The 24,493-nt window shown below is 41.6% G+C and overlaps 2 protein-coding genes and 1 non-coding gene across 4 annotated transcripts in view; all 3 read left to right on the top strand.

The window, feature by feature from the left end:
* LOC109432643 (D-beta-hydroxybutyrate dehydrogenase, mitochondrial) overlaps positions 1–21,304 on the top strand; it is a 573,848-nt gene extending 552,544 nt beyond the window's left edge. For both annotated transcript variants that reach the window (XM_062855210.1, XM_062855211.1), the window contains exon 7: positions 20,193–21,304. In XM_062855210.1, coding sequence (XP_062711194.1) covers positions 20,193–20,351 — 159 coding nt within the window. In that variant the 3' untranslated portion in view covers positions 20,352–21,304. The remainder of the gene's footprint in view (positions 1–20,192) is intronic.
* LOC109401951 (ankyrin-1-like) lies at positions 2,631–3,503 on the top strand. Its single transcript, XM_019674579.3, has one exon. It carries the CDS (start codon positions 2,768–2,770, stop codon positions 3,479–3,481), a length of 714 nt encoding a protein of 237 aa, XP_019530124.2. The 5' UTR covers positions 2,631–2,767; the 3' UTR covers positions 3,482–3,503.
* Positions 15,134–15,206, top strand: Trnav-aac (transfer RNA valine (anticodon AAC)). The gene has a single exon. It is a non-coding gene; the product is annotated as a tRNA-Val (tRNA).
* Positions 21,305–24,493: the final 3,189 nt, after the last annotated feature.

Genomic DNA, 24,493 nt, shown 5'->3' with positions numbered 1-24,493 from the left:
CTCATTGAGAGTCTCTGAAAAAGCGTTTCCCGAATGGCTGACAAAGGAGTTTAACAGTAATAACTGTTTAGTCCTCATAGCAGGGCCCGGCATGGGAAAGACTACGTTTATGCAATATGTTTCATTCGCAATGCAACGAGTTTACCATTCAACCAACTTTTACATGATTTATTTGAAAGATCTCACAGAAAACCTACAAAAAATGCGGAATGATCAAATCAATTTGGAACAAGTCTTCAAAGGATCGCTTTCTGAGCAGAGTTGCACCATGATTAGAGCACATACGCAGAACACGGAGAGTCGAATTATGTTTTTTCTGGACGGATTTGATGAAGTTCCATCTGCCGAAAGTAGTAAGATGATTGCTATTCTCAAGCAACTGCTGTCAATGGAACGTGTTCAGTTGATGATCAGTGGACGCAAACACGTGCAGCAACAGCTTCAACAGCTTTCACACACCATTCGGTATGTCAATTTGGTCCCGTTTGCTAATAAAGATCAACTGGACTTTTTACAGAAGTTTTGGAACGTTCCGAAGGAGGATGAAACAAAAATGGCGAAGTTTTGTAAGTTTGCAAATCAACTACTGCAAACATTTCATCGTGGCATAAAACGTTCCCAGTATGATTTCACCGGAGTGCCATTGATGGTGAGAATGTTGGCTGAAGTTAACGTTGAAAATGTTGAAAAATGTCTTCTAACAGATTGTGAGACTGACGGTGAAAACTATCTACCAACTACAGGGTTCAATGAAGTTACGTTGTACGAGCAATTCGTGAAGAAATCCTTTTGCATGAAAATGCGGAAGAAATTTAATTTGGACGCATACATCACAAAGCAATCATTCGATGGAGAATTAAAAGCATTGTTTGATCAAAACACTCTGGAATACCAACTGGCGGCCATCAACGAGCTTAATATCAAAGAACTAGAAAAAGTCGTCCGTGAAGTGCATGGAAAAACGTACGAAGAATTTTTGAACCGAGTCGGAAATGGGGACGACAAGTCATTGCTGATCAATACTTCCGGAAAGACCGTGCGATTTGTGCATTTATCATTTGGAGAATACTTCACAGCAAAATATTTGTGCGATTATATTGAGCACTGCAAGCATGTTTTAAATCCAATTCTTAAGAAACAGTTAGTTGTACGAAAGTTTTTCTTCCAGTTAATTGAAGAAATATCAGGAGAAACGCACACTAAATGTTTGGCTGTGTTAAACACGATTTGTGAACTAACCCCGAGCGTTGCCTTTTGGGCTTGTGAGGCAGTATGCGTCAATGTGACAAAAAGCTTATTCGAACACAATGCTCTTCAGAATATTCGCATCGATGATTATGGTACAATTCTACATCTGGCCGTTTCTATTGATTCCCGTGAGATTGTGGAATATCTCCTCGAAGATTACGGAATGGATTCCAATATAGTTTCCAACACTGAGATAAACCCGTTGGCAGATTTCGTAAGAAATAAACAAGAGTTTCCCGAACACATGTCAATTGACGAAAACATCACACCTCTTATTTGGGCTGTTTACCATGGGCATGCAAACATAGTCAGCCTTCTATTGAATCACAATGCTGATGTTAACGCCAAGTCCAATAGCAAGCTTACTGCACTACATCTGGCAGCGCAATATGGCTTCCTGGAAATTGCTGACGTTTTATTACAAACCAACAAGTGTAACGGAAATGCTCAAGATGAGTACGGGCGAACGGCACTCCACTTTGCGGTCAACTTTAACCATATACAAATTGTTAGGCTACTGATGAACCATTCAGCAGACTTAAAACTAGACTTAAATGCTGTGGATAGCAGTGAAAACACAGCCCTGCACTTAGCCGTGCTACGAAATCACACAGAGTTAGCCAAATTGCTCATTGGAAATCCGTCAGTCGATATTAATGCAAGGAACGAGGACAGCATTGTTCCTCTTCATCTGGCTGCCGAACATGGAAATTCGGTTATCGTTGAACTTCTGGTGACCCGTAGAGCTAGCATCGATGTTTTGAACTCAAAGAAATACACACCACTGCAAAAAGCTGCTGAAAAAGGGCATACCAACATAGTAAAAATATTGATAGCTAATGGAGCTAACATCAAATACACCGGAAAGGAAACTCCTCTAGCACTTGCAGCTTCATCAGGGAACCTAGAAACTTTCGAGTATCTTCTAGTATTGGTGAGTGCTGCGGAAGAAGATAATGCACAAATTCTACAAGATGTGTTGTGGAAAGCCGTTGGCTTAGGTCGCGTGGAGATTGTACGAAAACTATTGGATAGATATAGCGTTAATGTTAACGATGCAACAGGTTGGGGATCGACGCCATTACATGATTCAGCTTCGCGAGGCTACACTGACGTTTTAAGAACACTGCTTGACCATGGAGCTGTCATTGACTCTAGGGACAGTGACAATATGACACCTCTTATGAAAGCATGCAATGCAGGCCATGAGGCAATTGTCAAAATTCTACTAGAAAAATCAGCTAACCCAAATGCTCAAGCCTTTTGCCAATTTACTGCTCTTCATTATGCAACGTACAGTGGCCATTTGGGTGTAGTTAAACTACTTCTGGATGGAGGAGCGGAAGTCAATGCTATCGACGATAAACAACGTACACCTCTGCATTTAGCGGCCACAGGCAGCCATGAGGAAATAGTGAAACTTCTTCTTTTGCGATCAGCCAATCAAAACCTTTAGGATTCGAACCAAGATACGCCTCTTCATCTAGCAATACGTAGTCAATATACTGAATGTTCTGAGATGCTTATCAACGAGCGCACCGATTTTAATCTCCAAAACAAAAAGAGATGGACACCGCTTCACGTAGCGATTCATTATGAACGCAACAAAATTGTACCCCAGTTGATCTTACCAGAGAATCTGAATCTCCCGGATATTGAGGGACGTACACCTCTACACTTGGCTGTGGACAAAAAATCTGTTGAAAACGTAAAAGTATTGCTGAACTTTTCATCGGATGTTAAGCTCAACGCTCAGGACAATAAGCAGCAAACGCCGCTCCATCTGGCAGCTCAGCACGGCCACTCGGAAATCGTTCGCCAGCTCCTCGCCGTTTCGACAACAATTATCGACGCTCTGGACAAGGACCACAATACAGCACTCCACCTGGCCTTGCAGCATGTTAATGGAGAAACTGCACATCTACTGATTGAAAGATCGTCCAAATTGGAAGCAACAAACAGAAAGTCCCAAACACCGCTTCACCTGGCATCGCAAGCAGGTCTGGACACAGCAGTCCACGCTCTCATCCAAAAAGGTGTACACGTGAACCCCCGTGACAAAATGCAACGTACGCCTCTGCATATGGCGGCCCTCCGGGGTCACGTCGACGTTGTGCAAGTCTTGATCGATAACTCAGCCCAAGTGGACGTCACGGACACAAATGGGAGAACGCCACTCGGATTGGCAATCGAGGACGACATTGTCACTATGTTACAGAACTACATGCAATAAAACTTATAAATCCGTTTAGAAACTAATTGTTTTTTTTTTCATCATTTTTGTAGTGTGAACCACCGCCTTTGCTCGAGACGCCCTAGACATTTCCTCCTTCTAATCCCATCCGAAGGAGGTTCGGATTGCGAAGAGAAGCTAACCATGTGCGACTGTGGAATCGAGTTCAGTTCTACGCCTACTGGCGACGGAGATAGTCGAGTGACTCCGTAGCTTGAAGAAATAGATGCGCCCGTCTTGCAAATTTGGAGTCGTGAGTTAAAGTCTCACCGAAGTACGTGGATTTCTTTTCCTAATTCAAATCTCGATTTGTTCATCGAGCACACCGGTCAGACTAAGGCCTGAATGACCTCTGCTGTACACAGGAGAGTCGTCTCCATTCCACTCGGTCCATGGCTGTGTGTCTCCGGTCCCGCACTCTGCGGAGGGTCCACAAGTCGTCCTCCACTTCATCGACCCACCTAGCTCGCTGCGCTCCACGTCGTCTTGTACCGGTCGGATGACTCTCGAGAACCATTTTAGTCGGGTTGCCATCCGACATCCTGATGACGTGACCCGTCCACCGTAGCCTCCCGATTTTCGCGGAGTGGACGATGGTTGGTTCTCTCAGCAGCTGATGCAGCTCGTGGTTCATTCGCCTTCTCCAAGTCCCGTCTTCCATCTGCACTCCACCGTATAAGGCATGCAGCACCTTCCGTTCGAAAACTCCATGGGCGCGTTGGTCCTCTGCACGTAGAGTTAATGCTTCGGGCCCATATAGAACTACCGGTTCAATCAGCGTTTTGTAGATAGTCAACTTCGCGTGACGGCGAACTTCATTCGATCGTAGAGTTCTGCGGAGTCCAAAGTAAGCACGATTTTGTGCCACAATGCGCCCCTGAATTTCTCTGCTGGTTGTTGTTGTCGGCGGACACCAGTGAGCCCAAGTACACGAATTCTTCAACCGCCTCAATTTCATCACCGTCGATATGAATTCGGGGTGGCGAGCGCGGTGATTCATCCCTAGAGCCCTTTGTCATCATGTTCTTTGTCTTCGTCATATTAATGACTACATAATCCGATTCGCCTGGCTTCACTCTTTAGTCGGATGTACGTTTCCGCCATCGTCTGAAATTTTCGAGCTACAACATCAGTATCATCAGCGAAACCAAGCAGCTGAACGGACTTCGTGAAAATCGTCCCACTCGTTTTTATCCCCGCTCTCCTAATTACACTCTCTAACGCAAAGTGGAATAGCAAGCACGAAAGACCATCACTTTGCCGTAACTCTCTGCGAGATTCGAAGGGACTCGAGAGAGTCACTGATACTCGAACTACGCACATCACTCGTTCCATCGTCGCCTTGATCAACCGTATCAGCTTATCCGGGAATCTGTATTCGTACATAATCTGCCATAGCTGATCTCATTCGATTGTATTATACACCGATTTAAAAATGATGAACAAGTGATGTGTGGGCACGTTGTATTCGCGGCATTTTCACCCATTAAACCAGCCTGATATTGCCCCACGGACTGTCTTGCAATCGGTGATAGACAGCGGCATAAAATTTGAGAGAATATGTTGTAGGTAGCGCTCAGTAGTGTGATCGCGCGATGGTTCCCGCAATCCAACTTGTCGCTCTTTTAGTAGATTGGACGCCTCTAGCGTGCGCAGCTTTTTCTTCTTTCTCATTCACTCCCGTAAACATACACGAGAAAGAAACAGGGCACTTTGTCCCATCTTTTATCTCGCTCTTACTTGCGTTTAAAAAAAGAGAACGAGCGAGAAAAAATAAAAAGCTGCGCACGCAATGGACACACGATACCTTCCATCCATTCCTCCGGTAATGCTTCCTCCTCCCAAATCTTGGTGATGACCTAGTGTAGTGCTCTCACCAGTGCTTCTCCACGTATTTCAGAAGCTCGCTTGGTAGTTGATCTGCTCAAGCGGATGTGTTGTTTTTCAACCGGCCAACCTCCTCCTCAATCTTTTGGAGGTTAAGGGCTGGAAATCTTTCGTCCTGTGCACGTACTCCTAGATCTGTTACCACACCATCTTTGGTGCTTGCAACGTCGCCATTGAGGTACTCATCGTAATGCTGGCGCCAAGCCCGTGCACAAGGGGGGGGGGGGGTTTGGGTGTTAAACCCTCCCCATTATCGACACTTCATACACTAGGCGCCCCTCCGCCTTTTGCCGAAATTGGCAAAAACCCCTCCCTTGGCGCCACTTCTGTGCACGGGCCTGGCTGGCGCCACCTCTCAGCCACCTCACGCTCACTCGTGAGAAGGTTCCCGTGATTGTCTCAGCTTCTCGTTGAACTTCCGTATGTCCTTAGCGCGGTACAGCTCTTCCATCGCTTCGCGATCTCGTTTTTCCTGCTGGCGCTTCTTCATCCGGAAGACTGAGTTCTGCCTGTTCCGGGCCTGTCTGTAACGTGCCTCATTCGCTCTCCTACGGTGTTGCAGCATTCTCGCCCATGCTGCATTCTTCTTGTTTTTCAAATGTTCACATTCGCCGTCGTACCAGTAGTTTCTGTGATTCGGAGTTACGAAGCCTAGTGCTGCAGCCGAGTCGCTACCTATGGCGGATCGGATGTCCCTCCAGCCATCTTCAAGTGTAGCTGCGCCAAGGTGCTCTTCCGTTGGTAGGGCCACAGCTAACTGCTGCACGTAGTCTTGAGCCACTTCTACGTTACGCAGCTGCTCGATGTTGAGCCGCCGGACTTCCTCCTACGATCCCTTCAGGGACTCCTCTATGGATTCCTCCAGAATACCTCTACCAATTCTTCCAGGGATTTCTCTCAATATTCCATCACGCATTTCTCCAAGGAATTCCTTTTTGAGTTCCTCCGGGCATTTTTGATTGAATTTCTCCAGAAATTCCTGAATAGATTCCTTAAGCAATTCATTCTAGGATTTCACTAAAAATTTCTGCTATGGTGTCTCCTAAAAAATTTCTCAGCATTTCTCCAGAATTCTTGCTGGAGTTTGTTAAGAAAATCTTCATGGGGTTCTTTCAGTAGTTTTTTCAGGAATCTTATTCAGAGATTCCTCTAGAAAATTCTCATGGGATTCCTCTAGGACTTCTACTTGGCCTTTCTCCATAAAACCCAGCTGTGATTTTTCATGCAATTCCTGTTGTAATTATTGCAGCAATTCTTCCTAGGAATCCTACAGAAATTTTTACTGTAATACCTCCAGAAATGCTTCCAGAAGTACCTCCGCCATACCTCCATGAACTTCTACAGTGATTTTATCCAGGGATTCCTCCAGAAGCTCCTCTTGGCCTTCATCCAGGTACTAAACCAGGGATTTCTCAACTAATTCTTCTACAGCTCCCGAGCAGAGGATAATATCAAAAGAATGTCAACTGAATCACAAAACTTGTTTTTATATCTGGGGTTGTTATTATTAACTTATTGAGGCATAACCTTTCCATAATATATTTTGTTGGCCAATCTTATTCAGGTACTAAACCAGGGATTTCTCAACTAATTCTTCTACAGCTCCCGAGCAGAGGAGAATATCAAAAGAATGTCAACTGAATCACAAAACTTGTTTTTATATCTGGGGTTGTTATTATTAACTTATTGAGGCATAACCTTTCCATAATATATTTTGTTGGCCAATCTTATTCTGTTATGATTGTGCCATTGGTATATTTTCTTTAAATAATATTTAAATACCAAGTTTTGTTGGAGAACAATTTCAGTTATTATTTCATTATTGAGGCTGTGCAAATTTTTGATCATAAATAGCACAATAATAACAAATTATGCAATCAAAACTATATCATTCAAAATTTACGTTGATCATAGCATTTTTTATTGACCGCAACATCCTAAAAGGGTTAACAATATTCTTGGCACCCTTCTAAACACCCCCCACCCCCGCCTTCTAACATATTTGTGTTGCCGTAGCGTCAAGTGTGTGGGGATTTCTCCATGGCCATCTGTGTTTAGGCTCAGTTCCTGATGGTGCCGAATGGTGTTGAATGGCCATAAATATGTAGAGAACTAAAAGTTAACCGCGCAGTAGTTTACGAAGTTTTCGAAGCAATTGGGTTTTTAAATTAAAAAAATATACTGATATTTTGATTTTATACAAAAGAGCACCTTTTTCTAAGTCACTATGATTTTTTTCAGATTTTTAAAACTTTATTTTAGTACCTAAAAGCAATTTCAAAGAGATATTTTTAAATTACCTTTTGACAGCTGGGCAACTGTTTGACAGCTCCGCCCAGTACAAAATACATCGAGGGGTGATTCGACAAATCGCTCCCATACAAACTTCAAACTGATTTTAAAGTAGGTTCCCGGGCACCAAAATTCACGAAAATTTGGATTTCGGCTCAGTTTGACATGAAGATTCAGAATATGAAATTATCTCAACACCGCTAAAGAAGCCAATTGCAACAGCACATATAAATTAGCATTTCCGCACATCTTTGCGCTATCCTTGACAAAAAAAAACTTATATGTTGCCGTTTTAAACATAAATTGGTAAATACTGTAAATATAAACACAAAAATATTGTTTTTTCTTCAAGGCATAAATATTTTCCTTGCATGGATCTAATTAGGCGCTGTCCATAAACTACGTAGACTCAAATTTGGCAGAGCCCCTCCTCCCTCCCCCTCGTAGACTTTCTCTCATACAAAATTTTTGAATTTTGTAAGGGCCGTAGACTTTCATCTGAGACCCCTTCCCCCTTCACAGTCTACGTAGTTTGTGGACAGGCCCTTATGATCTTATCTAGAACAAAAACTCCCCCGTCATTCATAGACTCCCCCCATGGAATGCAACCGCGTCCCCATTTCGCAGAAAACCCCACTACCGTCTACCCCCGTTGGTTTGAACGACACCTCATGCAAACCAACGGGGCTCATTTTTTAATTTGAACTTCTAGTAACCCTGTGAGCATCGAAAAATACACTGATGGTAACCCTTTTTGCTGTTTTGTTTTGGTTCTGCGTTCCGTTTCACCCCGTTCCATGAGCAAAATGACGGTTGAACCATTTTTAGTTTGAACGATGTGCAGATTAGAGGGGGTCAAATTAAAAAGTGTTCAGATTAGATGAGGTCAAACCAACGGGGGTAGACGGTATCCCACCGCAAATTTACCTTCGTGTTGACCGTAATCACACAATGTTTTTCACATTTGATTCCATGCGAAATGTTTGAATGCCTGGGTCAAAAGCTCCATCTCCGTCACATTTAGTACGCATTCTGGAAGGCGACCTCGCTTCTCCACAGCAACACTGGATCCTATACGGTCGGAGGATTTTCGCATTTGATGTAGATTTTGTTTTTTTACTGCTACAATAACTGCACCCGCAATTCTCTATTACACCAACGAACCTAACCTCAAAATGACTGACAATTCTCAGGTCATTTTGACAGATGTAACATGACCTTGAAAAGGACGGCATCAAGATCGATAAAGTAGAATATGTTATCCATCTTTTTCGTGCATGTGTGTGGTCTGTCAAAATGACCTGTGAATTGTCAAACATTTTCATGGCTAGCTTTGTTGGTGTAATGAAGAATTCAAAACTCTCGGATCGAAACAACAATGTTTTCGTTTACTAGTCAATGCTATAGACACTATAGATTCCACTATGACTCGCGGACACATGGTTGAGCAATAGGGCACTGCATGAAATTCTCTCCTTCTCTTTCACTCTTACAGAGATTTTGTAAACAACAAGGCCAAGAAACGTCAAAATCCCTTACATAATCAAAACAATGCAGTGCCCTATACGATTTTAGTGTGTTTTACCGTGAATTTAGAGAGTACCGAGCGTATATGACGTCACGCAATCTATTGTCGCTATTGAAATCGTGACGTCATGCTCGTTTGGCTACAGTTGTCTTCGCTTCCGCGAGTCTATGGAATCTATATTATGTTCCCAGTTCAAAACCGAATTAGCGACATTTTTTCTTTGACTTCCGCTGCTTTTGCCTTGCGTTAAACACAATGTCGGAAGTGGGGCGCTGTATTGTACACCTGGTGCTCTATACAGCGCCCCACTTCCGACATTGTGTTTAACGCAAGGCAAAAGCAGCGGAAGTCAAAGAAAAAATGTCGCTAATTCGGTTTTGAACCGGAAACATAATAGTGTCTATAGTCAGCTTTAAAGTTTACAACACGACACTTCTCGCATAACATTTTAAAGAGGCCCTACCATAAATCTGACAAATGGGGTACGTAAAGATTTTTCATCACATTTCAGTTTAATGTTGTTGCTATGGTCCACTGCATGAATTTATGCTAGCCTGCTTACTCTCACAGAAAATTTGACGGTGAGGGTAAGAGCCGATGCACACGGACGGCTACTCAGCGTGAATAAGACGATCCATGAGACAGATGCGATCAGCTGATTTTTTTTCTGTTTACCATGTGTTTTTGACGTCCAGCGATTGGGATGACAGTTGAATACAAAGGATTTTTTTAAGCACCGACGACACTTGACGAAACTTTGTTAATTTGTACTCACACTGTGTTAACATATTTATTAAGCTGTCACTTCCATCGCGGTATGTCGTCATGGATTGCCTTATTCACGTTCCAAAACTTTCTGTTAGAGTGAAAGAAAAGGAGAGAAATTCATGCAGTGCCCTATTGCTGTGATGTGGAATACACATCTGAAATGTGAAGCAAAATATGTATTTACATTAAATTCTATAAAGTGTTTACATTCCTGGTATAGACCCTTTCAAAATGTTACGCGAGAAGTGTGCATGTTGACGTTTCCAACCATGTCAAGGGAACGTTCAAAAATTACGTCCGACATTTGGGGCAGGGGGGGGGTCTAGAAAAGTGTGACAGTACGTGTATTAGGTATAGGAAAACAACGTGACAGAGGGGGGAGGGGGGGTCTAGAAATCCCAAAAAATGATGGACGTAATTTTTGAATCTTCCCCAACACTGCATCTTCAGTCGGGTGGTGGTGAGTGACGAAAAGCCCGAAAAGCAGAGAAATTTGTCAGACAAACAAAAACATTGTTGTGCCGGTTCCGATTGTGTGGTGTGTTGCAGCAGATTCGCTATGGTTTTCCTGTGGAGCGGCGAGATCGTCGCGCGAATTTGGACCAGAAGCTGGATGTGCCGGAGGAGCTGTTGCTGGAGTTCCGGTCTAGGAACATTTCCAAGCTGACCAGTGCGATTGGTAAGTTGTACACCTTGTCCTTTTTTTACGTCCATGCATGACTTGCGACAAAAAAATCTGCCGCCAAGAAAATGAGCAAACTCAACATTTTTATATTTTTTAAAACATCTCCGTGATTAGGAGAAGTGTACAAAAATATAAAAATGTCTATTTTAATTATTATTTTGACAGTAGAATTTTATTTCGCTAAGCCAATAGTGGACGTAAAATGAGGTTTAGGTGTAATTGAGGTGGAGTGTTGTGATATTTTGAAAATTTCCCGCGGCATGAGTTGGGTCTGTCCATAAACTACGTAGACTCTGAGGGTGGAGGGAAGGTATGGCCAAAATCTATGCTCCATACTAGTTTAGAAAATTTGGTGTGAAAACAAGTCAACGAGGGGGAGAAGGGGGCGTCTGAGATGTCTAAAAATGATTTTCGAAAGAACAGTGTAAATGTGTCATAAATTTTCGGGGTTTCATACACAAAACCGTTACCGAGGGAGAGGGGTGTCGAAAAATGTTGATTGTAGCGTTACGTAATTAATGGATGCTGCCTAAGACGATGCCAACTACTTTACACCACCTTATCAACTACAAAATTCAAATTGGTTGAGGGAAAGGGAACTTATTTGAACCTATCTAGCAGTATGTTAAACGGCGCTTAGTAATTGTTTGTTGCTTTGAAAGATTTGGGCTCTGTAACTTTCGTCAATGTTTTAAACAATACTAAAACATGCGGGCCGCTTATGGAGTTGTGCGGCCCGTTATCTTTTTTGTAATTTCAGATACGATTTGTTTTTGAAGAACAAGTATAGTGTTTCCGCAACCGCAAAAATTGGGACACTTTCTTCAGCCAGAACATGTATAGATTGAATAAAGAACTGAACAACACCTCGCCCCATTGTGCAGTGCGACTGGATGCTGGCTCAACCTACGAGGCTCCGAAAAATACAAATGGAATAGTTTGTCCTTCCTCGAGTCCCCCGGGAGAATCAAACACAACGGAACAAGGGAAGTATAAAAAGGTTTTAAACAAACACGCAACTCCCCCTCAGGAGTCAAAATCTTATAAAACGGTATTAGATTAGAGTATTAAGGGTCATCACTGTAAACATCCTATAATCTTACCATATCAATCTGGTACGGTCAGAGCGTTAAAACTAAACACCCCAAGTACTCTAAATTAACGTTTTGTTAGATTCTGCCTCTTGAGGCAGCGGGCGTGGTACCGAATTACGTTAAATTCCTCAAACACTAAATAAGTAAGTCTTAATCTAGTACGGTCAGGGCGTTACAATTGGACACCCTAAGTATTCTTAATTAACGTTTTATTTGATTTTGATTTGAGGGGGCGGTTGGGGTTAACGAATTATGTTAATTTCTTCAAACACTCAATCTGGCACGGTCAGGGCTTTACAACTAAACGCCCCAAATTCTCTAAATTAAAGTAATTGTTAGACATATCTTGTTTTTAATTAGGTTTTTAATTTCACAACATATTAAGGGGATTTAAAATAGAAGCTCTGCCAAGATGGTTCCACTTCTCTACCAGAACCATGCGCGTAACTACAGCACTTTGACTTCTCAGCTACAATGTCATGCAGCGCTTGTTTTGCTATTTATATAATATTATAACTTACTTTGTTATGATATAGATTTTAGAACTCATTTTGTTTTTAAATTGTTATCAATAACTTTTTAATCACAAAATTTGTTATTGAATATTTCACAATTTCGCTATTACAGTAGACGTTCGATAACTGCAACATGTTTACGTTTCACTTAGCGAACGAAAATCCGATAACTGCAACGCCTGACAGTGTCAACAAAGCATCAACTGACGTAAAATGAACGCGAACTTCATCCGACTGTTCATTTGGGCTAACATGGCGCATCATTTTGACGGATGGCGGTGCGATAACTGCAAAATTGTTGCACTTACCGGACTTGCAGTTAAAAAGCATTGCAGTTAAACCGTTTGCACCGACCGAACGTCTACTGTATTGAGTTGTTATTGATACTAACAAAACGTGTTATTTAACTGATCTTATAGGAACATTTTTTTGTTATGATTTTTGTTATTTTGCCGCTTATGACAGACAAGTTTATAACATGATATGTTATATTAATAACATGCAAATAACTCTTTCCGTTACTCAGTTATTTTGCCAAAATAATATATTTTATTATTCTGTTGCTATTCCCTTCTGCTCGGGCTGAGCATGAGATGACCGTACAATTCGTAGTTGCTACTCCGTTACTGACCAGAACAGTCAACATTGCACAGGGAACCAAAAGGATGGGGCCTGGGTGTAGCTTTCCATCCTCAATGTGCAATTTTGAAGGTTCAAAACTTTATATTGTCAGTACCGGCGCCGGCCACGTCCTTACGGTCATCGGGGAAGGGAAGGAATGTTGGTGTGACATCCGTTGCTACTAGAGACCGTGTGTACCTCCGCATCCCCACGGTTGTCACAGGAAGGAAGTTTGTTAGTGGGAAGGGATGGGATAGAAAGTTACATAGATCTGGATTCACATTGCTATGTGATATGAACTATGCAACCCTTGATATGATTTAGTCTTCCGCCAGCCGGCTGTCGGAAGAATACAAAAATTTTATTGTATGTTTGTGTATTATATTTAATTATATACCGGGTATGAATAATTTTTAAACCACGCTTATGTCGGATCAACTCGTAATAACGCACGTTTTAAGCTTATCGTTTCTCAGTAAGAAAATAAACTGTATGCAATTCCGTTTAGTGTTACTGCCAATGCTGAAAAACCGAAACCCGCGCCGCAGCTTTACGAGAAAACTGGACAACTAAACAACTAAAATCGTTGCTTTTGAGTTTCACCTATGTTCTTGTATTACTTTTTTTTCGCGTTCCCGTGTTAATAAGATTGCTTATAATAAAACCGTTGTACATATTTATTATCCGCGAAAGTTCGCAACGCGTAATATAAGTTGAAGATGTGATGAAAAACAAAAATGGAACTCGGTACGAATAAATCGACGCGGTCTACTTGTCACTGTATCGTACGGTAATCTTGACCTTTCAAAATAAAGAGATAATTCGCCGTTTTTATCGCTGATTGCCTGTTTGTAAATCTGAAATAGAAAATAGTATTAAATTGTGATACGTTCTCCACTGTTATATTTTTGTAAATGGTTATTTATATATAGGTTAAATTTACCTGCATCCCTCTGAAACAAACGGTATATTAGCAGTGAAAAATAAATAGAGTAAAATAAATAAATAAATAAATAGTGTAAAAAAGTACACCAAATTTTGATCCTGGAATGTTCCTGCATTTAAATAAACCCGGCCGGAAAATAGCAAGATCAAAACTTGATATGGTAGATCTTACACCGTAACGCACCATTCCAAGGTGATCTACCCACGTTACGGGTGTCTCAACTAATTCTTCTACAGCTCTCTAGAAATTCTGGCTAGATAACTTCCAGAAATTCTTACCTACAGACACCTTCCAGAATTCTTCTAGAGATTCCTCTAGAAATTTCTTCTGGTGTTCTTGCCGAGATTCTTCCGGAAATTTCTTCAATTCGTCCAATGGTTTCTCCTAGATCTCATCCAAGAATTTTTGCAGAGATTTTATCCTCCGTAAATACTCCTGCGGTTCTAGGTTCTTCCAGCAATTCTTCCTCGGATTCCTCAAGAAATACTAACCGTGGCGCCTCCATGAATTCTTCTGGCATTCTTTCTGGAATTCTTCCGGGGAATCTTCCTGGGATTCCTACAGAAATTTTTTCCGGCAATACCATGGAGGACTCATCTAGAATACCTTATTCTTCCAGGGATTTCTCTGGATATCATCAATTTCATTTGTGTCGCATCGCCAATCGGTGCAACATCCACAGCATCCAACCAGGTTGCTGCATATGCGACCGATTTGTACCCCAACACACCGAAAACAATTATCAATAGTATTTGCAATAGCTCTCCAAATTCTCTTAACAAAACACACTATTGTACTCCACATGCCATCCACACACGCAATAGACCACAATGTAATCCAAATTGATTTTTAATAAACCAGATCCGATTAGTACTAGCTAACATTTCAATCGGTTCACACCATCTTTATCGCTAGAGAGAAAATACCCCAGACAATTAATTGAATGTACGCTAAATTCATTTAGAGATTCCTTAGAGTACTTCTTCAAAGACCTTCCTCCAGGAGTTCCCGAAGGAGTTTCATTGGATTTTTTGTATTGCGATGCTTCCAGCGATTCCTTTAGAATTTCTACTATTATACCTCACGGAATAATTCTAGGAATTTCTCCTAGGACTCCTACAGGAATTCTTGCTGGGATCATCCAAGGAAATCTTCCTGGAATTCTAATAGAGAAAATTTATTTATTGTCTTTTTTCTGCTATACCTGTCGCCGAAATAGACGTACAAATTTTAATTCTGTGCTTCAAAACTTACGATTCTGCGGAATAGAAAGGCTTCGAATCCAGGTTTGCTTCCTAGTCCACAGAATTGTAATTTGTTTTGTGGCTTAGATGGTAAAAGCGCCGGACTAACGACACGGAGTCGTGGGTTCAAATCCCACCAAAACAAGTGGTATTTTTTTTCCACAAATGTAAGCCTCAAATGTCTATTCTTCTTTAAATTGTTCAAGTTTTTACGCTCTAATAGAGATTCATCCGGTAATTCCTCCCGGAAATCCCACAAATATGCTATCCAGGGCCTCCAGGAATTGCTCTTTGCCATCCTCCAGGAGTACCAGCTGGAATTCAACAAGCAATGCCCGCTGTGATTCTTCCAACAATTCAACCTAGGACTTCTCTAGAAATTAGAATTCCAGGAGTTCTTCTAGCGATTTCTTTTTCTGGATTCTTCCAACCCGTTGTGAATTTTAAGAACAACATTATTGGTGGAAACAATAGAAGTAAATTTTGGATTTTGGTGTTGGGGCATTGATAGAGAATATTATAAATAGTTATTATTTATCTTCTCCTTGTAAATCAATGTTACTGGCTATGATTAATAATCATGTGGGATTTTTTTTTCCCTGCAAGACAATATTCTTATATTTTTTATTGGAAATTTCTTCTAGAAATTTGTGATGATTTCACTCATTCTCATTTCATTAAGAGTAATGTATCATTTTTTTGTGAACGACCCCTTGAAATATGTTTTTTGTTATAACATTTTCTAGGGATTTTAGGGAATTTTCTTGTGTTCTACAAAGTTATTCCTTGTGATAAAATACACCACCTTCTGTTTTTTTTTCTTGTCGGAATAACGCCCCAAGAAAAACAGATCTTACATCTTAACCTGGAGAAAATCCCAAAAGATTTCCTCGTGGAATCCTCGAAGAAATCCCTGGAGGGATCACAGAAGGAATACCTGGGGGGAACCTGGTATTCTTGCAGGAATAACCCAGCTAACACGAAGTCCGCCGGGGCTCGTGGCGCAATTTGTCACACGTTTGCTTCATAAGCAGATGATCATGGGTTCGATCCCAGCCCCGGCAATTTCGTCAGTTGTCTTTCCCCCTGAGAGCAGCTGACACTGACCCTCTTCTGAGCCCATGGCTCAAATGAACCCCGATACTTGGACATCGGCGAACGGCTACCCATAATGGACCCCCAATCGGACTGGAAACAGGAACAAACAACAGTTCGATATAGTGCAATTAGAATAGAATACATTTAGGCGCTGTACAAAGTATAAGTACTGCTTCCAATTGGAATCGCTCACGCAGTGCCCTAGTGGACAAAGAGATGTAAATTAGGTAAAGTGATTGAAGAGTAAAAAAAAAACGAAGTTCTATATGATGTTGAATAGGATGCTAAAATGGAGGCCATATGCGTACATGCTTCTATTTAACCGCGCTAGCAACTAGCAATCGCTCATTTAACAAGCACATTCATGTCGAATTAATTCAGCATGATGCTGAATAACAGCTGGATATTTTTCAGGCACAACCTTTGTTCGGGTTTTGTTCCCACAAATTTGGAGAAAGCACAGACAAACAGACGTAACTCTTAAAGGAAATCCATCAAAAAAATTTGCACAGTGTCTTTTTCACGAACACACTGCCACCTGTTGGTAGACCCGCGCGAGACACTGTCGGCCATGAAGGATTTTGATTTGACGTTTGTCTAACACGCACACTACTTCACAAATCGTCTGTAATTCTCGTTTGCATCACTCAGCAACGTGTACAACGGAAAACGTTGAAGCAATTGAACACTAGCGCCTCTGGTGGAAGGATCACGGAAATCAAATGGAATTTGAATTGATCGTTATATGCATGTGCCAAGCCGTTTTGAAGAGTGTTACGTCTGTTTGTCTGTGAAGAAAGTATAAAGCATAGTGTTGTGTACCAACTGAATTGTTTGCTGCTTAATCGTCTTACAGCTATATAGTGAAGCTGTTATTCAGCTTGAGCAAAAATGATTAAAATTAAATCAAATGCAAAATTTGTCAATTACCATGAGCGTTTATGATTGGCACTTACGCTGTGAACAACTCTTATGAAATAACAACTACACATAAATCTACCTAAATCAAGCTTCGAACTCGAGACCCGTCGATTGCCAGCCGCATGCCTTCCTATCTGCGCCATCCTGGAGATGATAAATTGAAGCGCTCAAATCAAAACATAAACTTCTCGTGGATTAATAATGATCACACTTCGACTGCCATTCAGCAGTGGTGATTGATGTTCTGTGTATGGTTAACAACTGAACAACACATTAATACAGCTGCTGTTCAGTAAAAACAGGTATTTTTCATCCTGTACACTGAGTCGAAGTATGATGAAACGAAAGCGCTTTTTTGACTTGTGAAAAACACATTATACAGATACATGTGCAAATTTTTACATGTACTTAACAAGAAGCAGAAAAAGGTCTTGTTAAACTATTTTGTGAAGCAATTATTGCTAGTCGAATAAAAATCTTATTAAACGGTTGAAAAGTGTTTTAATTTACAATTCGACACTGATTTTTCATTTGGGCCTAACTGACATTTTCGAGTTCACTTCATCGATCCTCTCTTTGTGTTATCACAGAATGTGTATTGAGTTTTCCAAAGATTTTTTTTTTTTGGTTGGAATGCGAAGAAGGCGACTACATGTTGCTATAGAAACAAAAAGAATAATGATTTTGTTTGTTTTGATTAAGTTATTAGCGAAAGAGAGAGACGAAGAAGAGAAATCGATCAAATCAGTTAGGCTCATATGAAAAATCATTGTTGAATTGTTAATACTGATACGAAAGGTTGAACATTGCCTACTTTTTCAATTGAAAAAGCATTTGTAAAGTATTGTGTACAGCATAAATTTAGTTCAGCAATCATTACTAGTTTAAAGCAACAATTGAGAATGCATGCTTGTTTGCGGCTTGCGATTGTTAGTTGGGTAGTATACGCCCCAAGTAACAGAACTGACTGAATAACAGTTTCTTAAGCTGAAGTTTGCTTAGGAGTTGTTTCTTCCACTCTTGTACAGCAAACATGTTTGTTGGGGCATATCGCCTCTGAGGTATCATTCGGATTGAATCAGCCCATGCAGCATGATGTACGTTACTAGAATGATCTTTCTTTATTTACTTTGCTTCTTATATAGTAAGGTTACATTTTGTATTGCTTCTAGGTAGTGATGTCTAATGTTTATGGGGATTGTCGCCTAATGTTTATGTTTTATTGTACTTTAGCATCCTATTCAACATCATATGCAATCGTGTGTTAGCTGGGTATAGCTCGAATATGTCGTGCAATTACAGCAAGGGGCCGTTCATAAACCACGTAGACTTGGGGGGGGGGGGGGGTTGGGCAAAGTCTACGCTCCATTCAAATTTCAAAATTTTTGTATGGACAAAAGTCTACGAGGGGGAGGGGGGGTCTGAGATTGCCAAATTTTGGTCTACGTGGTTTATGAACAGCCTCCAACTAGTGTGGCTGCTTTTTTTTTTCGCTCATTCTCTTCGATGAACACGAGAGAGAGGGGAATTAGAGACGGGGCAAATGTCCCTGTGAGTCTTTCAAATACTTCTACAAGGATTACTACAGAAATTGTCTTAGAATGTTACCAGTACTTCATGTTAGAATTCTCGCTGGTATTACTCCAGGAATACTGCTGGCATTTATTTAGAAACTTCAGATATACTTTAACAGGAAGTTTTGCTGGGAATCTTCTGGGAATCAGGAATTTTGGGAGGACTCCCAACAGTAATTATTGGAAAAATGTCAGCTGAAAATGGTTGAGAGACCCAGCAAGAATTCCTGGAGAAATTCTAGTAGGAATACGTGCTGATACCATAAAAGAAATTCCTGAAGGAATCCTTGAAAAAGAAAATCTCCAAAGGAATCGCAGCAGGAGTTTCTAGAAATCCTAAGAGAAGTCTCTGAAAGAATACTTGGGAGAATCACAAGAAGGATATGGAATGAAATCCTTGCAGAGACCTCTGAAGCAACCCCAACGAGAATTCTCTAGAAATGTAGCATTTCTGCTGGGAATCCTCTAGAGTCTGGACAATTATTGCAGGAATTCTCCATGATTTTTTCTGGATTTCCCATACAATACCTGCTGAGCATCCTTCAGTAAAATGTTCTTGCTGAAAATTTAAGATTGGCAATTATTGGATTACAAAGAGTAGAAGCAATCTGAAATCGCTGGAGGAATCTGGATCTATGTTCTAGGTTAGGGAATTCGGCTTATCAATCCTTTATTATCTAGAACGCAATGGTTAAAGTTTGGCCATACGTTTCGGAGGAACAGGAATCTCAGGAGGAAATCCTGGATAAATCCTAGGATGAATTTTCTAAGGAACGCCAGCAGGCTTCCCTAGAGGAATAGGGCACGATCGGTGAAGTACTAGATTTGTAGTAATGAAATGAATTTTTGTATGGTGAGATGGTTAATGCTCCATTTCTGCGAGGAAATTGTTCAAAAAGCGTGGATATTATGATTCATTGTCTAATTCGATGCTTTTTGAGCGAAACTTTGGAAAATTGTGCTGTTGAAGAGACAAGAAATGGAGAAAACAACAACACGGTTTTCCAATGTATAAAAAAACGACCCTTTTATAGAAAACTGACCCAGTGGAATAACTTCGGCCACAGGGACCATTCCAACGTTCTCTGTCCACTTTTACAAACTAGACATGTGTACGAGTATAATGTGAATATATATTCAAATCCGTTGAGTATTCGCTGAAATTAGCTGACAGTTTTAGTTTGTAAGCGCTGACTTAGGTTGATACGGGTTAACGAAATACCAATACAAAATACCGTCAAGGCGCCATTCATCGTGGGGGCTCCATTAACCGTGTGCCTTCGAATATTTTTTTCATTATTTCCATATTATGATTGAATGATATGACCATTTCCCTTCAATTTCACCAATAAAATGTTGTATTGATGAAATTGAAGGGAAATTGTCATATCATTCAATCATAATATGGAAATAATGAAAAAAATATTCGAAGGCACACGGTGAATGGAGCCCCCACGGTGAATGGCGCCTAGACGGTACTCAAAAAAAAAAATACGTAAAACATTCAAATTAACAATAATTTTATGTTTCCCCCGCAGGACGGTGACTTCCACTCGACCGTGCGCGCCCTGACCGATGCCATCATCCGTTCGTTCCCGCTGTTCCGTTACACGCCGTTATCCCGTTACGAAAAGCTCCAGACCATCGTGTCCGAACATCTGCCCCGCTCCGTCTACGAACTGTTCTACTCGAACTAAATGAGAATGGGAAAACGAAAGCCTAGCCGTTTTGGATTTTTCATTGGATTTTGGAAACTTTCGGAGGAATTTGGAAGAGAGATATTGCTTTTATTAAACACTTTATGCCTTCCCAAGAGGAATGGACAATTTAATACCGGTAGAATAGTTAGTTCGTAAGAATCCATTTGAAATTTGAAGAAGTAGAGTTTGAGAGCTAGTATATCAGTAGCGGGTATAACCATTAGATTGAATTGAGAATCAAGTAAGAATTTGTATGGTAACTGTTTGTCATATACAGTCGAACCTCCATGAGTCGATGTTCCTTGATTCGATATCGACTCATGGAGGTATTTTTTTTCCATACTGAAAAATAATTTCTGGGTTACTATGATGGTCCCTCCAATAAGCATCCCAAAGGATTTTTGTCCCACTACTCGATATTTCCTTGAGTCGATGGTCCCTTCAATATCGACTCATGGAGGTTTTACTGTAGTAGGTATAAAAAAGATGGTTGATCAACGAAATATATAAAACTACAAATGTAACTTAACGATAAAGCTTCATACGCTCAGAAGCTTCCAACAAGTGCTGCCATCTTGATCTGGCGGTCAAGGTGCGTTACCAATTACCGGTAACGCTCAAAACGTCACACAATGTTGCTTTGTTTTCGCTTCGCTAGCTCATGCAAACAAATATACTCATACAGGTAGAGATTAGTAACGGGTTTGAACTTTTGTATCGGCATTTTAGTTAGTATGTGTAATATTATCAATGAAGAGAGGAGCTGAATCACAACAAGGCAAGGGGAGTAATTTCGCTGCTGGCTAAATTGTATCCAACATAAAAGTAAACAGAGCCAAACGTTATTCATGAGACGAGACGGTTCCTTAACGATTCGATTGAACAAGTGCATTACAGACATACAGGGATAAAAAGTGAAATTTATTGAATAAAAAGTCTGCGCATTCGAAGTGTTGATTTTCAAATTAAGTGCTTGTGAAATTCCTGATCTGGTAAGTAAAAACATTGTATTTCTCTTATCCTACTGTTTATCATTTGATCCAACAAAATCCTGACCCGGCACGATAACAATGCAAACGTCAGCGCTCCACAGAAGAGAGCATTGATGCGTGAAGCGCATGCTCCACGTGGCGCTCTCTTTCGGCTTTCTCTCGCTCCAGTGAATCTTCGGCACGATGTCACGTACACTGACATCACACCGGCCAAAAAATTCGATGCAATTCATTCACAGAAAACTGATTTTTTATGTTTGTGTATAAGTCGGGAATCAGGTGGTGCTTTATGGGACGGAAATATCTTCCACATTCCACAGCAGCTCAGTAGGTACTAGCAGGAATGGAAGCATCGAATTTGTGAATGAAAGTTTCAGGTCAGGAAGGAACGAGGTCATAATTAACCTGTGGATTGATTGTCGTCTTGGGTGAGAGACGAGGTTCGGTGGGGGTGGTTTGGAGGATGCGAATATAGGGAGAACCTAAATCATTGGCAGAAATTGGTCAAGTATCGATTTCGATACCTTGACCTGGTTAAGATAAATTGTTTGGTACGGTTTATGTAATGGTTATTGATAGTTTGATCTTGAAAAGTGAAGTATGTAATACTGTGGCCAAGAATTAGGTTATTACATGAAACAATAACTAAATTTTGAGCCATTAAAGCTTAGTCTAGGGAACATTAGTGACAGAACTTTGAGGCTGTTTTTAAACCACTCCAGAAGTAAAACTGAGAATTCTTCAAAAAGGGTTTTACCGATAAATCATCTAAAATTACTTCGGAGAATTCCTCTGAGAGTTTCCCGGAGAAACTATTGAAAGAATTACAGGTTCATCTCCTTCGGAATTCCTGAAAAAATTATGGGACAAATTCTGAAGAAACTCTTGAAGAAATTTCCGGACGATCGCCTGAAGAAATTTCTCGAGAAACAACTAAACGAAATTCTGAAGATCTACTGAAAAAAAAATCTGCTAGAAAGATTCCTGGTAGAAACTCTAGAAGAATTAGCGGTGGAACTCCTAGGATGATTCCTGTGAAAGTCCTTGACGAATTCCTGGTGGAACTGTTTTATGATTGTCTTAAAAAAATGCGGTAAAGCTAATTTCCGATGGTGCTCTTAGAAAAAAATACTGGTGTAACGCTTGGATTTCCCGGTGAAACTCATGAAGATTTTCTGCAGGAAGTCTTAGAGGGTTTCCCGGTGAATATCCTAGAAAAAAAAATTGATGAAAGATCTAGAAGAATTTCATGTAGAGCATCCTTAGAAACTCACGCTGGGACTTCTGGAAGATTTGGATCTCCCGGTAGATGATGGTTTCGGTGTGAATTCTAGACGAGTTTCCGGTGGAACTCCCTACAGAAGTTCTCAGTGGGTTCTCAAAATGAGGATCTTCTGGAGGAATTCACGAAGCATCTGTAATCTACAGATTCTACAGGTCATGAAACTTTTTTCCACAGGCAGGGTTCATGGTTCATTTGGTGCGTGGGTGAATCTTTTTCGACCGCAGTTTCTTCTGGAGCCCGTAGTAGGCCCGACTTCTGCTGATGATGCGCCTCCGAATTTCTCGGCTCACGTTGTTGTCAGCCGTCAGTAAGGATCCGAGGTAGACGAATTCCTCCACCACCTCGAAAGTATCCCCGTCTATCGTAACATTACTACCCAGACGGATCCGGTCGTTTTCGGTTCCGACTACCAGCATTTACTTTGTTTTTGAGGCATTCACCACCAGTCCGACCTTTGCTGCTTCGCGTTTCAGGCGGGTGTACAGCTCTGCCACCGTTCCAAATGTTCTGGCAATAATGTCCATGTCGTCCGCACACAAATTGCCAGGATTTTGTTAAAATCGTTCCCCGGCTGTTGAGCCCGGCTCGTCGCATCATACCTTCCAGAGCGATGTTGAAGAGTAGGCATGAGAGTCCATCACCTTGTCGCAGTCCCCGGCGAGATTCGAATGAACTGGATAGTTCACCCAAAACCCTTACGCAGTTTTCAACACCGTCCATCGTTGCTTTAATCAGTCTAGTCAGCTTCCCAGGAAAGCCGTTTTCGTCCATGATTCTCCATAGCTCTGCGCGGTCGATACTGTCGTATGCCGCTTTGAAGTCGATGAACAGGTGATGCGTTGGGACCTGGTACTCACGGCATTTCTGGAGGATTTGCCGTGCATTGAAGATCTGGTCCGTTGTCGACCGGCCGTCGATGAAACCAGCTTGGAAACTACCCACGAACTCATTTGTTTTAGGTGACAGACGACGGAAGATGATCTGGGATAGCACTTTGTAGGCAGCATTCAAAATAGTGATCGCTCTGAAGGTCTCACATTCCAAATGGTCGCCTTTCTTGTGAATGGGGCTTTCTTCCACTCCTCCGGTAGCTGTTCGGTTTCTCAGATCCTGACTATCAGCCGGTGCAGACAGGTGGCCAACTTTTCTGGTCACATCTTGATGAGTTTAGCTGCGATACCATCCTTGCCAGCTGCTTTGTTGGTTTTGAGCTGATGAATGGTATCCTTAACTTCCCTTAGCTTGGGAGTTGGTTCATTTCCGTCCTCCACTGCGTCGTCGTTTCTTCCGTTGCCGTGGGCTCCTGAGCCTACGTTCTCCACGCCGTTCAGGTGCTGATCGAAGTGCTGCTTCCACCTTTCGATCACCAGACGTCCGTCCGTCAAGAGGCCTCCGTCCATATCCCTACATATTTCGGCTCGCGACACGAAGCCGTTGCGGGATGCGTTGAGCTTCTGGTAGAACCTCCGTGTTTCTTGGGAACGGCACAGCAGTTCCATTCCTTCGCAATCCACTTCTTCCAGGCGACGCTTTTCTTCCGAAAGAGGCGGGTCTGCTGTTTCCGCTTCTGTTTGTAACGTTTCACGTTCTGTCGGGTCCCTTACTGCAGCATTACCGCCCTCGCTGTGTTCTCCTCCTCCAAAACCGTTCTGCACTCTTCGTCGAACCATTCGTTCCGTCAATCCCGTTCCACGTACCCGATGGTGCTCTCAGCTGCGTCGTTGATGGCTGCTTTCACTGTACTCCAGCAGTCCTCTAGAGGGGCCTCATTGAGCTCGCCCTCGTCTGGCAACGCGGCTTCGAGATTCTGCGCGTATGCTGAGGCGACATCCGGTTGTTTCAGTCGCTCTAGGTTGTACCGA

The sequence above is a fragment of the Aedes albopictus genome, chromosome 3 (assembly GCF_035046485.1).
Source record: "Aedes albopictus strain Foshan chromosome 3, AalbF5, whole genome shotgun sequence".
Lineage (NCBI taxonomy): Eukaryota > Metazoa > Arthropoda > Insecta > Diptera > Culicidae > Aedes > Aedes albopictus.
This window is presented reverse-complemented; position numbering and strand designations above follow the sequence as displayed.